At 32.9% G+C, this 13,009-nt stretch overlaps 1 protein-coding gene across 8 annotated transcripts in view; it reads left to right on the plus strand.

Annotated features, from left to right (window-relative positions):
* The window catches only part of SREK1 (splicing regulatory glutamic acid and lysine rich protein 1), a 37,833-nt gene that overhangs the window by 6,781 nt on the left and 18,043 nt on the right, over positions 1-13,009 (plus strand). For 3 of the 8 annotated variants that reach the window (XM_025388429.1, XM_025388428.1, XM_025388430.1), the window contains exons 2-7: positions 2,496-2,629; positions 8,022-8,145; positions 8,432-8,547; positions 10,998-11,162; positions 11,303-11,481; positions 12,674-12,804. In XM_025388429.1, coding sequence (XP_025244214.1) covers positions 8,485-8,547; positions 10,998-11,162; positions 11,303-11,481; positions 12,674-12,804 — 538 coding nt within the window. In that variant the 5' untranslated portion in view covers positions 2,496-2,629; positions 8,022-8,145; positions 8,432-8,484. The remainder of the gene's footprint in view (positions 1-2,495; positions 2,630-8,021; positions 8,146-8,431; positions 8,548-10,997; positions 11,163-11,302; positions 11,482-12,673; positions 12,805-13,009) is intronic. The other 5 variants (XM_025388425.1, XM_025388426.1, XM_025388427.1 and 2 more) reach the window with 3 other exon arrangements.

Below are 13,009 nucleotides of genomic sequence, written 5' to 3' on the forward strand. Positions count from 1 at the left end.
TAATCCACATGAGAAATGATGAGGGTCTGAATTAAGGCATTGGTAATGAGAATGATGAAAAAATTAATGTGACAAATATTTAGAAGGTACTCTAAGCAGGATTTATTGACCAATTGGATGAGGAGGACAGAAAGGTCAAGGATAATTTTTCAGTTAGAATAAGTAGAGTTTTGGAAATAACTTCAAATCTTTGTAGTTTGACAATTTTTTTTTCTTTTTTGAGAGACAGTCTCACTCTCTTGCCCAGGCTGGAGTGCGGTGGTGTGATCTCAGCTCACTGCAACCTCTGTCTCCCAGGTTCAAGCGATTCTTGTGCCTCAGCCTCCCAAGTAGCTGGGATTGCAGGCGTGTGCCACCACAGCCAGCTAATTTTTGTATTTTTAGTAGAGATGGGGTTTCATCATGTTGGCCGGGCTGGTCTCGAACTCCTGACATCAGGTAATCTGCCTGCCTCTGCCTCCCATAGTGCTAGGATTACAGGCATGAGCCACCCTGCCTGGCTGACAAAATACTATTTTTAAGACTAAATTCGTGGGGGTGGGAACTTTATTCATTGTGGTTATTCATTCTGGGATGAAGTTGATGAGTCCCAACCATCTTTTGAATGTTGCCAGTCATTGTGGCAGAGGAAAAGAGCCAAATAGTGGTTCTCAAAGCTTCTTCAGAATAGTGACACATGTTGGTTCTGCTCATATTTAACTGACCAAAGCAGGTTACATGGCCACACCTAACTTAAAGGAACAGAAAAAGGAAATTTTATTGTGTACCTGGAAAGAGCTTTGGAAGTAGTTGGTGGGCAGCGCTTAGGTCGGTCACTCTAGTGACTCCTAGGTTTCAGACTTGGGTAATATGATGGTATCTTTCAGACTTGGGTAATATGATGAGATATGGAATATAGGGGACAGAGGGCAAGACTGGTAAGGAAGGAGGTTGATGAATGTATTTTGGACTTACTTAGTGACCGTCAAGGTGTAATATTCCAGCAGGCACTTGGACCTGGGAGTCTAGAGCTCACAAGAGGCCTGAATTGGCGATTTGGTCATGTAAAGGTGGTCAGTTAAGTCTGGATGTGGATATGATTACCTCAGTGTCAGTACACAAATTGATTTGTCTTAGGTATTGGGTTGAGTAAGGAGGGATTTTCGGTGAGGGCTGATGTGAATCCTGAATTGGTTGCCCTTAGGCAGAAGTGAGTTGGATGCTAAGAGGTACATCTTTTATTTTCAACTTTGGCCTTACTAATTGTGTTAATAATGTTAATAGTTTTAAGTTCTAAATGTAGATACATTTTATTATCACATTGTTTGGTTAATAGCATAAGTATATAAATTTAACCATTATTAATGTGGTTATTCTACGTTGTTTAAAGATGGATTTGTTTCTGAACGTGAATAATTACAAAGAAATCTGGATTTTTGGATTTTAAAAATGACTGTGGAATTGCTAATTTAATAGTATATCAGAATGGTTTAAAGATTCTTGATTAGTTGAATGATTACAGTTGCATGAAGTTTGGAATTAGATGATTAGATGTTAGATGTTAACTTTGCCATTTACTAGTTCCAGAATTGTAGTCGGTTTTCTTTCCTGTTTTGTAAACAAAAGTAACTGACTATTAAGTCATGTATTTTTCAAGTGATCTCTCTTTTTTTAGTGTGAAAAATCTTAAATGTTTCAAATAGATTTTAGGATAAAATCTATGTTACAGTTTACATATATACCTAGTTTTGTCCTGCTAAACAATTACAGATTTTAATGAAAAGTAATTATGGATAGGCTGACAAAATGATTATCCATGAGGATAGTGTATTTTCGAATCTAACAGGATGTATTCATTTTAGGAAAGGCTCCTTTCATTTGTGCTGTCTGGTTCATTTTTACTATAGGCCTGCCTGGGTTGAACTGAATCAAGTAGGACCAATTAGAGTCTATGCTGTTTTGCCTATAAAATATGTAAGATTTTGTTTGTAAAATCTTTTGTCTGGAAAACCATATCACTGTACAGCTCTGGTGTATGCAAAAGACCTTAATTTAAATTCCATATTACCTGATTGTTTCTAAGACTGTTGTGAAGTTTAGTCATCTAAATGCTTGGGAAACACATTTAAGAAGCGTTGGAATGATGATAAAATTTGAAATCTTGAGGATTGGAGCTTTTATAAAGGGATTTTTGCTTACATATGATACACTTTTTAGGTTAATTTTTGGGTTAAATTACCTTTTTTTTACATTTCACTCGGATTAAGGATTGATTCGAGTTCCAAGTTTTACAAGTAACGCAACAGGCCTGCCTCGATTGCCTTCTGTCTTGGTAGACAAATCACCATTAAATGACTAAGTTTCACTATTTTATGTGTTAATGATCCTTAACAACAAAAAGTTTTAAAGTCTTAATTTCGTAAGATTATGTAAAGATTAAGAAAGAAATTTTAAGTGAAAATGATAAAACCAAGCAAATGTTTATTAGTTCAATTGTTTTTCTTTTTATCTTGCAGCAACGCACCTCTTGCTTTTTCCTCCAAAGTATGTTATGTTAAGTTTCGTGATCCATCAAGTGTTGGCGTGGCCCAGCATCTAACTAACACGGTTTTTATTGACAGAGCTCTGATAGTTGTTCCTTGTGCAGAAGGTTGGTATCTCACTTTTTTCCTCTTATTTTAATTTCTGTCCTGTCTGTTACTGCCTTTAGCTTTCCTAGAGATTGGCAAGTAGACAATACTCTTGGTGTGTGTGTGAAAGTAAGAATGAAATTTGGAGAAGGTAAACATTTTTACCTAATAGTATTATTAAAATGGTTAATTTATGACTTATGTACATTTGAGATTTTACGATTTAACATTCATAAATTGGCTTCTGGTTTGCTTTGGCTTTCTGTAGTCAATTTGCAGATTGCAAAGAAAGCTTTCGGAAATTAAAAAAAAAATTGATATGGGAAATTACTTTAAATGTGTAATTAAGCATATACCCTGTGTGTTCAATATTAATACTATTACAAATGAAAACAATGTACACATTTTGGCAAATTGGGGTTAAGTGATATTTATAAGAAAAATATTTGTAATTTATACTTTCAAGTACACTCTTAAGGTAATTTACCTTAATGGTTACTATGAGATCATTATTTTATATTCAGTGTAATTGTTTGCTTTGCAACTGGAATTTAATTTTTTCTTTTATTGGCCCCAAAAAGGGGCAGGAGGAGTGTTGGAAAAAAAGAAAAGCAATTTTCCAAAGCCTCCATAAAGGAAATAGTTCTTGAAGATAGGAACAAAGGCCTTAAAGTATCCATTAAATTTTATGACCTAAACTGCTTTAAGAACTAATTATTACTAATATTTTTTAGTAACTTCTGTTTACAGAGCCACTCACGTATAATAGACTGTGCTGAATTTTGACACTTCTGGTGTGTAATAAACTTTTATTCAGAGCACTGACTAGCGTGTGTACAGGATTTTAGAATTGGGTTATTATAAATTAAAATGTCTTTAAGTAGATTTTCTCCGGTGGATGATTGTAACTGAAACTGTTTTAAACATAAAAGTTTATGGGAAACAGTTTGATGGGCTTTCATATGTAATTTTTAAAACCTCTTTTAGTGGCCAGGCTACCATTAAAATAACATATAAGAAGCAGTTTGCTGCGCTTTCAAGGTTTTATGCGTATTTCAGAATGCCTGTTCTGGGACGTCAAAAACATTACAAAAACATTAATACTATTACAAATGAAAACAATGTACACATTTTGGCAAATTGGGGTTAAGTGATATTTATAAGAAAAATATTTGTAATTTATACTTTCAAGTACACTCTTAAGATAATTTACCTTAATTGTTACTATGAGATCATTATTATATATATAATATAGTGAGTACCAGGCTGGCATTTTTGAAGTCCCAGAATAGGACATTCTCAGTATTTTTCAGATAAACTTGGAAGTGTCTTTCCCATGCTTGGGGGTTAGAGTAGGTAAGGAAGATAAAAATGGATTAAAGTTCATTATTGGCCAAATATATCTTTATCTGCTGATCTGTAAGGCTACAGTGAGCTCCAGATTGGTGAGGTGGGAAAGGAGCTGGTTAATGGTGTCGTTCTACGAACTTTGTAGTGAAATTTCATACTGAGAAACTGCCTGGGAAAAAAGAAATCAGGTAAAAGGTTTATTAAAGTGGAATATTAATTATATCAGAAAATTAATGCCACCAATAACACAGGATCTTTTATTATGTTAGCTTATTACTTAATTGGAAGGAATAATTTTATCAGTGTTGCTTGGTTGGAAACTGCTATATTCCCATAGAATCTTTCATATATCTGAGAAGCCCTACTGTATTTTGTTATAAATGTTCAAGATTATGGGTATGTAGATGTCCCTTTTATTGTTTATTTTACTTGATAGAGATGAATAAATGCACAGTCAGATGTACCTTTTTAATATTTTTAATATTATAACTTGGACAGTTTTACCGTTTTTGAACAGAAAAATTTAAGCATACTTTTATCGCAATTTATAAGTAAGTAAATATTTTAAAACACTAACCTGCAATTGGTATTGGTGAAACATTCAAATATATGTTTTTCATTAGTTGTGTTAAATACAGCAGAGATGAATTTAGGGAACCTTGAGAATTTCACAGTGAGCTGTTAAAAGTCTGATTATGCACTACAAGCAAAGAAATAGTGCGTTATTGTATTAAAAAAGATAGCAGAGATAGCAGAGTGAGTGTGAAATAACCAAAGGAAAGTATTCCAGTGGAGTACTGTAAGAGGAGATGTGCTGTGGTGCTATAAGCAAGCAGTGTTCTGTTGACCTCACTGACTGCATCCTTTCCTTGATGTTGAACAAACAGCATCATAAGTGAGAAAAACCATAGAAAAAATTTTAAGAAGTTTTTTCAGTTTCTTTGAATTGCTGTTTTTTAGTGCAGACAGTAATGTGAGAAGATTGTAAGTTGTAAAAGTAACATTTGATGTGTAACAGTTTCATGCATATTAAGCCTTAGCCTTTGTTAATAAAACATGCCATTTCAAAATAAAATATGCTTTCATTATACTTGTCCAAATATGACCTCTTTTTGTTGTTGCGTGCATTTCAGATTTCTTTTTATAAATGTTAACACGTAGAAAAAGATACGGTCAAACATAACAAGGGTGTCAGCCTAATCATCAGTCATAACTTTATGTCCACATTTTCTAGTAGATGGATTTTGACTATTAATTTGGTTTTGTATGTTTTCTCTATGTGATATTTGTGCATTATTAGATGACTAGACTGGCCAAGGCAGACCTGTTACACTTGCCTGAGTTAGGCATTGTTTGCCATGCCACTAAACCTGCCGTCAAGTGAAATCTTCATTGGGGAAATGAGATCGGAGTCTGAACCGCAGAAGATGGACGCCCTGTCTCTGTTTTTTATTGTTTTACTTTAATTTCATTTCTTTTTCTTTATTTTGTCCCTTTTTTTGTTTTTGTTTTTGTTTTTGTTTTGTTAAATCTCTTTCACTTTAACTTGTGAGCTGGTTTTCCCAGTTCTTTGTAAATGGTATTTCATTAAGGGTTCATAACGTGTTGCAAATTATATTGGGAGATGATTAGCAGAGCTCAACCTTAAGATAAAGCAAATTTTCATGTGGTAAATTAGGATACAGTGTTGTGAAGCTCAGTGTGAGTCTTAATTCGTGTGTATGGACTGATAAGGTACATTTTGTTCTTGAAACATTAAAACACTTATAAGTATCTCAGGAACACTTTCTGATCTCAGTGCAACATTTTTCCAGTGTTTTTTTTTCCCCCTAGTATACATCTCTCATAAAAACTGATAGCTTCTAATTTTTGTCCTTCCCCCTGAAATTTTAGGCATACAAAATCGTCAAGGAAAATAAGTAAATATAACAATCTGGGAGTAGAGGAGAAGAGCCTTTCATTTTTATAATGGTTATTTATTATAGAACTTATTTCCTTGACTTACGAAGACTTTGTTGCCTATGTGGGGAATGGATATTTGAGAAGCTTACTTGCATGTAGGTTTTTGTTAGCTTGAATTTTTCGTTGAATATTTTTCAGAGGTTTTTAGCTTCTAAATGGATTCTGAGATTAGGACTGTTACTTTAATACAGTGAGAGATGTTTTCCTCAGTTGATTTTGAGGAGTATAGTTTGGGAAAAATGCTAAATGCTTATTTGTTTTATACTTTTATAAACTCTGTTATTTGGAGGGTAAATTTGGTAGAATTCTGTCTTGGAAATTAAGCAATGGAGCTTTTTCTTAAAGTACTTTTACCATTACCTTTAGGTAATTAGAATAAGTATATAGAGTAATTAGAATGGTAATTAACAGTTAATTTGTTTAAAAATGTGCTTATAGTGGAGTTACACATTTATAGTAAACTCTTGTGAAAGGCAGTGAGAGAGTCTGACAACCTACTGATATTTTATTTAAGCTAAAAGTAAAAGACTTCATAACACTAAGTAGTCAACTTTTGGCCGGTGTTGAATACCCTTTTTGTTTGTATAGTCTTTCTACAATGTCTTCAATAGGTAGTTTTGCTTGTTAATGGACAAGTGATATTAAATTTGGAACATTACTAGATTAGAACTCTTAATTTCTTTAGGTGCATACATTAAGGTAGTGAAGATGGAGTTTCTGCCTCAAAACCTCAATTTATCAAGAATGTTCAGGTTTTACAAACCTTTTAAGATACCAATTTATAACAGATAAAACAGGTGAAATCAATATAAATAGTATAGTGTATATGTGGGTATATATAAATACATGTGTTACTATCAATAACTAATACATATAAAGCAGATTATTGTTATTTGATGTTTTCCATAAGGCCCACCTGCCTTTTGTTGATGCATGTTAAGAAATCTGTTCTCCAGAATTTATACTGAAATAATAAAGATAACTTTGTTTTTGAAATTAATAAAATAACATAAACTTAGAAGCTGCAAAGTTAGAAAATAGTAGGCATTTGCTAAAGCTAATAAAATGTAATTTTTATTTGCTTCCTATAAAGAAGGCATAGCCATTATTTAAATCAAGTTTTAAATTCTGACTTGAGTTCCATCCATGTTTAGAGATATATTCAGATAATATTGTTTAGGGATTTATCTCTGCACATCTGGTTGTTTTAAATATTTTTACAACTGAAACCAGGCATGGTGCTTGTGAAAATTTACTACATATGCTATATTTCAGTTTAGCATGCTTTTGTACATTGTCTTTTAAAACACTTTTGGAGAATTAATAATGGAAATGCTTCACCAGCTACCGCCTGAGTGTTCTTCTAAATATATCCACATGTAGTCGACTATTTAAGAATTTTTTTTTTTTTTTTGCCTAAGGGGATAAGGAAAAATAATGAGAAAGTTGCAGTCCTTATCAGAAGTAATTGGTTAGAATTCAGAAATGAATATGACAAATCGTAACTATTTCAGAGTAAGTTTTTCATTTTTTTAGGTTGTAGGGATTTTTTTTTCCTAGTTAATGTTATTAGATTATTTTAGTGTTACTATTTTTATTAGGCAGTTAAAATGTTTTTAAGCAAGCTCTAAGGCATTAACCTCCCCCTTCAGATAAGTATACATAAATTGGTTCTAAAAGTTAATATTTTAAGAAGTTTTCTGAAACCAGGGAACTTTTTTGTTTCCTAAAACATTTTTAGTAGTTTCCCAAGGCAAATTTTTTGGAACTGAATTCTTTTAGGCATCTCCGATGTTGGTGAGATGCCTTATTAACTGAACGGATGTAGGCTTTCTTTTACATTGAAGTTGATTACATGGAGTAAGTTTTTGTTTTCTATTTGAAATTAAATGGAATCTGTTGGAGGGTTATCAAAATTGTTTGCATCACAAATAGGTAGTTTCAGTAACAGGATAGGGGCACTCATTAAGAAATTTCAATTCGCACATATTTGTTTTTTCTTTTTCTTTTTTTTGACTAATTTGGTTATTTGCCATTTCTGGGGATTAAACTTTAAAAAATGTTCTTCTTTTCTGTATCTGATGTTCTGTGTGCTATTAGTGATGCAGCCAACACGAACGGTTGTCATGTGTAACACAACTTTCGATCACCGCGAAAACACCGTCCTGGGAAAGCGTCCATGCTTGATATCGTTTGGTTCATGAACATTAAGTTTCCAGTACAGGTGACCCATAGCTCAAAGTGTTAAATAATTGTCTACATTATTCAGTTTTTAAAATAATATTCCATTAATGAGATTGTTAATATTTGAAGTTTTGCTCACTTTTATTTTTCCTAGTAGAGCAGGATAAAAGGAAAGACTTAAGTTCTTATTTATTTCTTTATACGGATCTGATAGATAGATACATTTATTATTATTATTTTTTAACTGCAAGGGTAATTATAAAATCATAGTGTAAAGTTTGTGTGGTGTTTCTGCTTTTTGTAATGTTTGGAACTTGCCTCTGCAGGTAAAATCCCAGAGGAATCCAAAGCCCTCTCTTTATTGGCTCCTGCTCCAACCATGACAAGTCTGATGCCTGGTGCAGGATTGCTTCCAATACCGACCCCAAATCCTTTGACTACTGTAAGTACTATAAGCCCTCTTATGAAAGAGGTGAACGTTAAACTATGTGACCAGTTGAATAGAGAGCTTCAAATTATTTGCATTTGGATCTTTTTTTTTTTTAAATGGAGAGGATTCAAAAATCACTGCTTAAACTTTTTTTTTTTTTTTCACTTTATCACTGACTTAAACTGTGTTTTGGATTTACTCCTGAAGTAATAGGGGATTCATTTAAATTTGAGAACCCAAATAGATTATTCATTAGAAAATCAGTTATTAAAACTCAATATTTTAAATAGCATAGATTATCTAGGTAACTGTATTTCTCAGTTAATGAGGACTAAGTCCATTTAAAATATGTGAAATAATCCACAACTTTGGTAATGGGAAAAAATAGGCCTTTGTCTGATATTGAGAAAATGTGATAAGGTGAAAACATGGCAAAATATTTTTCCATTAACTATGCAGAATTAAATCATAATTTAGTAATGCTTCCTTAGTGATTTCCAAGTGGGATTTAAAAAGGATATTACTGTTACTGGCTCTTGGTTTTTGTTTAAAAAATTCTGGCCATATTTATTTTAAAAGAAGTGCCATTTTTCTTCAGAAGGCAACCTAAAGCAAAATAGAAAGCTCTCCTTAATTGGAAGTTGAATCTAGCTTTGTGGTGTTGGATAGGGATTGAATTAAGAAATGAACTATGTGATTGTAGTTAATTTATCTAGATTGTAAGAGTGGTTCCTGAAATTTTGAAGTGCAAAATTTTAGATTTGTAGTTTTTACATAACATTGCTATGCTAAAGACCTACATTCTGATTCTTAGGGGGAAATGTTTTTTAATTGAACTTATATGTTCAAGGAACAGAATGGTGGTCAGTATGGGTGAAGCATAGTGAGTGAGGGTCATGAGTGTTTGAGATTGGAGGGGATAGACAGGACACAGATTATCATAGGGCTTTTTAGACCATCGAAAGAGGGGTTTGAATTTTATTCTTAAGGTAATTAGAAACCATTCATGGGTTTTAAGCAGGGATATGACATGATTTGACATGTTTTAAAAAGATCAGACTGGCTGCTGCGATAATAAGTGACATTGATTTCTTAAACTTCTGCTTTCACCTTTAGGAAGTGCCGTTACTTAACAGTTGTTAAATCTTAGTTCTGCGCCATGTTTGTATATATAGTCATTAATGGTCAAAATGTTCTCTAATAGCAAAGTGGAAATGAAAAGAGTTGTCTTTTTTTTTTGAAAGCTCTTTTAATTCTGAAAAATTTTTTTCTGCTTTCAAATTCTGAGATCTTGTATTTCTTCTAGTTTACGTTCACATTAAAAATAATACGTTCCTTAATGCTGAAAGTAAAAATTGAATTTAGTAGTTATAGAAAGATTATTCAAAGTTTTTAAGGTTTTTGTCCTTTTCCTACCATGGCATAAATAAGGGCTCAATATTTTAGATATATATTCTTAGGTAAACTTTCAGCATGATAATAATATCCATTTCTTAGGGTTGATATGAGGATTAAGTTACTACTTCAGTTAAATTCGATGCTATGATAATTGTTGACTATTAGGAACGCATAGTCTGTGTTTTTCAATGACCAAGGTACAGTTTATTCTCATTCTTTGTGAATTCTGTATTTTTGAATTCACTTAGTAAGTAAAATTTTTTTGAAACCCCACATCAACAGTTGCAGCACTTTTGTGGTCATTTGTGGACATACACAGAGTGATGAAAAATTTGGGTTCGTCTATGTGCATGGAGGTCAAAATCTTCTTGTTTTGGCACTCAGGCTGTAAACAGGCACGTAGTCTGTTTAGTGCTATGTTCTTCGAATTGTACTTTTTGTTGGTGATTTCACTGTTAAGATGGGCCCACAAGTGTGGTGCCAAACTGCTGTCTAGTGTTCCTAAGTACAGGAAGATTGTGAAGTGCCTCATGGAGAAAATATTAAATACATGTATTAGATAAGCTTCATTCAGGCCTGAGTTGTGGTGCTGCTGGCTGTGAGTTCAGTGTTAATGAATCGACAGTATATAACAGATAAGGTGTCTTTAAACAGAAGCACATATAAAATAAGGTTAAATATTTTATTAGTTAATGTAAATGTGACCAGAGGCTCATAGGAACTTCACCCTGTATTTTCCCTGGGAATAATGGTTCAATATTCAATAATTCATTGTTTGTGGAAACTATAGAACATAGCTACCTCAAGTAATGAGAAACAGCTTGTTTTTTAGGGTCAAGTTTAAAAGTGGCTAAAATATCCAGACAGTAAAATATATTTTGAATTACATTTAAAACTAATGTGACCTAATTTTAATAAGTCAGACATATATATGAGTTAAAGTTTGGAGTCCCTAGTCTCCTTTCATTCTTGTTGAGTTCATTCTTTTCAAGATTAGAGAATGGTAGCTTTGGATACTAATAGAAAATATGTGTTCTGTGTGTTTTTTTTTCTTCTTTCGATAGCTTGGTGTTTCACTTAGCAGTTTGGGAGCTATACCAGCAGCAGCACTAGACCCCAACATTGCAACACTTGGAGAGATACCACAGCCACCACTTATGGGAAACGTGGATCCTTCCAAAATAGATGAAATTAGGAGAACGGTTTATGTTGGAAATTTGAATTCCCAGGTAACTAATTTAGGAAGAAACAAAGCAGCAGTAGCCCTTATTCTTTTTCTCTTCTTAAAAATCGTATCAGTGGATACAGTAATATTTACCTGATTTTTTAAATGGATGTATTTTATCAAAGTGTCACTTTGTTTCCTTAGACAACCACAGCTGATCAGCTACTTGAATTTTTTAAACAAGTTGGAGAAGTGAAGTTTGTACGGATGGCAGGTGATGAGACTCAGCCAACTCGGTTTGCTTTTGTGGAATTTGCAGACCAAAATTCTGTACCAAGGGCCCTTGCTTTTAATGGAGTTATGTTTGGAGACAGGCCACTGAAGTAAGAAATCCTAAACAAAGAAATTTTAATGATTTTGAAAAAATTTAAAGTATTTTTGATGTAATTAAGGCTTTTTTTTTTCTTTTTAATAGTAATTGGCAATTTGTGGAAAGGAAGACTTTGTGTTAAGTATAAATGAATACATGAGATACTTACCATTTTAGTCTTTAAATTCCTTTATTTAGAGACATTTATTTTCTCATTTTCTGTTTTCTAGGTTCTAATTCAATGTTAACATTATTTATATACCTTGCACAACAGTTGTAGGTCTTTTTCCATAGACTTTAATAAATCAGGTTAGTTTTACATTATGACTCTAGACTTAATTGAGCAACTTAACATGTAGGTTGAACTATAGTACTTCCAGTAATAACTGTGGTAAATTCAAAATCTCCGGAAGGAAATTATAAGTGCCCACAAGTGTTTTAAACCAGACATTTTGACTTTTAAGGTTTGCTTACATCCTTGTTTGTAAAACGTTGATATAGCCTTCGAGATGAACTCCAGACCGGATACTCTATTTCATGCAGATTATTGAGGCAAATATAGTTTTGCTTGAATTTCATAGATTGCTTTAGTTACACAATTTGATCAGGATTTTTCTGTTAAATGATAACTAATTGTTGTTAGTGGGTACTTGTCTTCTCAGTGTGGAAGGGGTAAAGCAAGACACATGACATCCATTCATGTGCATCAGAGAAGGCATTCTTATCTCGTAGAGGAAGAATGTGCCTTGTACATTCAAAGCTATGTCTGACTCAGCCATGGTTCAGGGTTGGTTACAATGATGTACATAATATGATAATATACAGATAGCTTTCACTTCTAGAGTGTACAGGATATCAATAAGATCTTTTGATCTGAAAATACAAATAATTCATTTTCATATTGGTATCAGCATTTTAATTTATTTTAATTCTAAGCTGTGGAAAAGCACTTAATCTTGTCTGTTTGAATTAAGTTAGCTAGGGTCCAATTTTCTTTTTCTGCCGTTTTTGGTTATATTAGCAAGGAATGATAGGAAGTGGGGATGAGAGATTAATCATGGTTTTGAGGTTGCTTTTGGGTATTCTGTATTTATATCATTCTCATGTGCTTCTGAGATGTCCTCAAATTTATAAATATGTGTATCATATAAATGTTTGTTTTATAAAATGTGTGTATTTGTGATATGCTAATATTTTTAATTTAGAATAAATCACTCCAACAATGCAATAGTAAAACCCCCTGAGATGACACCTCAGGCTGCAGCTAAGGAGTTAGAAGAAGTAATGAAGCGAGTACGAGAAGCTCAGTCATTTATCTCAGCAGCTATTGAACCAGGTAAGTCCATAACGTTGTTACATAGGTCATAGTTTAAAGATCATAGAATCTTAGAACTGGAAGGAATTTTAGAAATCATCTTGTTCAGTCTCTTCGTTTTACAAACAAGAAGACTGAAACTCAAGAAATAGTAAGTAGCGTACTCATGTCAAAGAAAAACTTAGCACATATTTTATTCTTTTCCGTGATACTGAATTGAGGCACT

This window comes from Theropithecus gelada, chromosome 6 (genome assembly GCF_003255815.1).
Source record: "Theropithecus gelada isolate Dixy chromosome 6, Tgel_1.0, whole genome shotgun sequence".
Taxonomy (NCBI): Eukaryota; Metazoa; Chordata; class Mammalia; order Primates; family Cercopithecidae; genus Theropithecus; species Theropithecus gelada.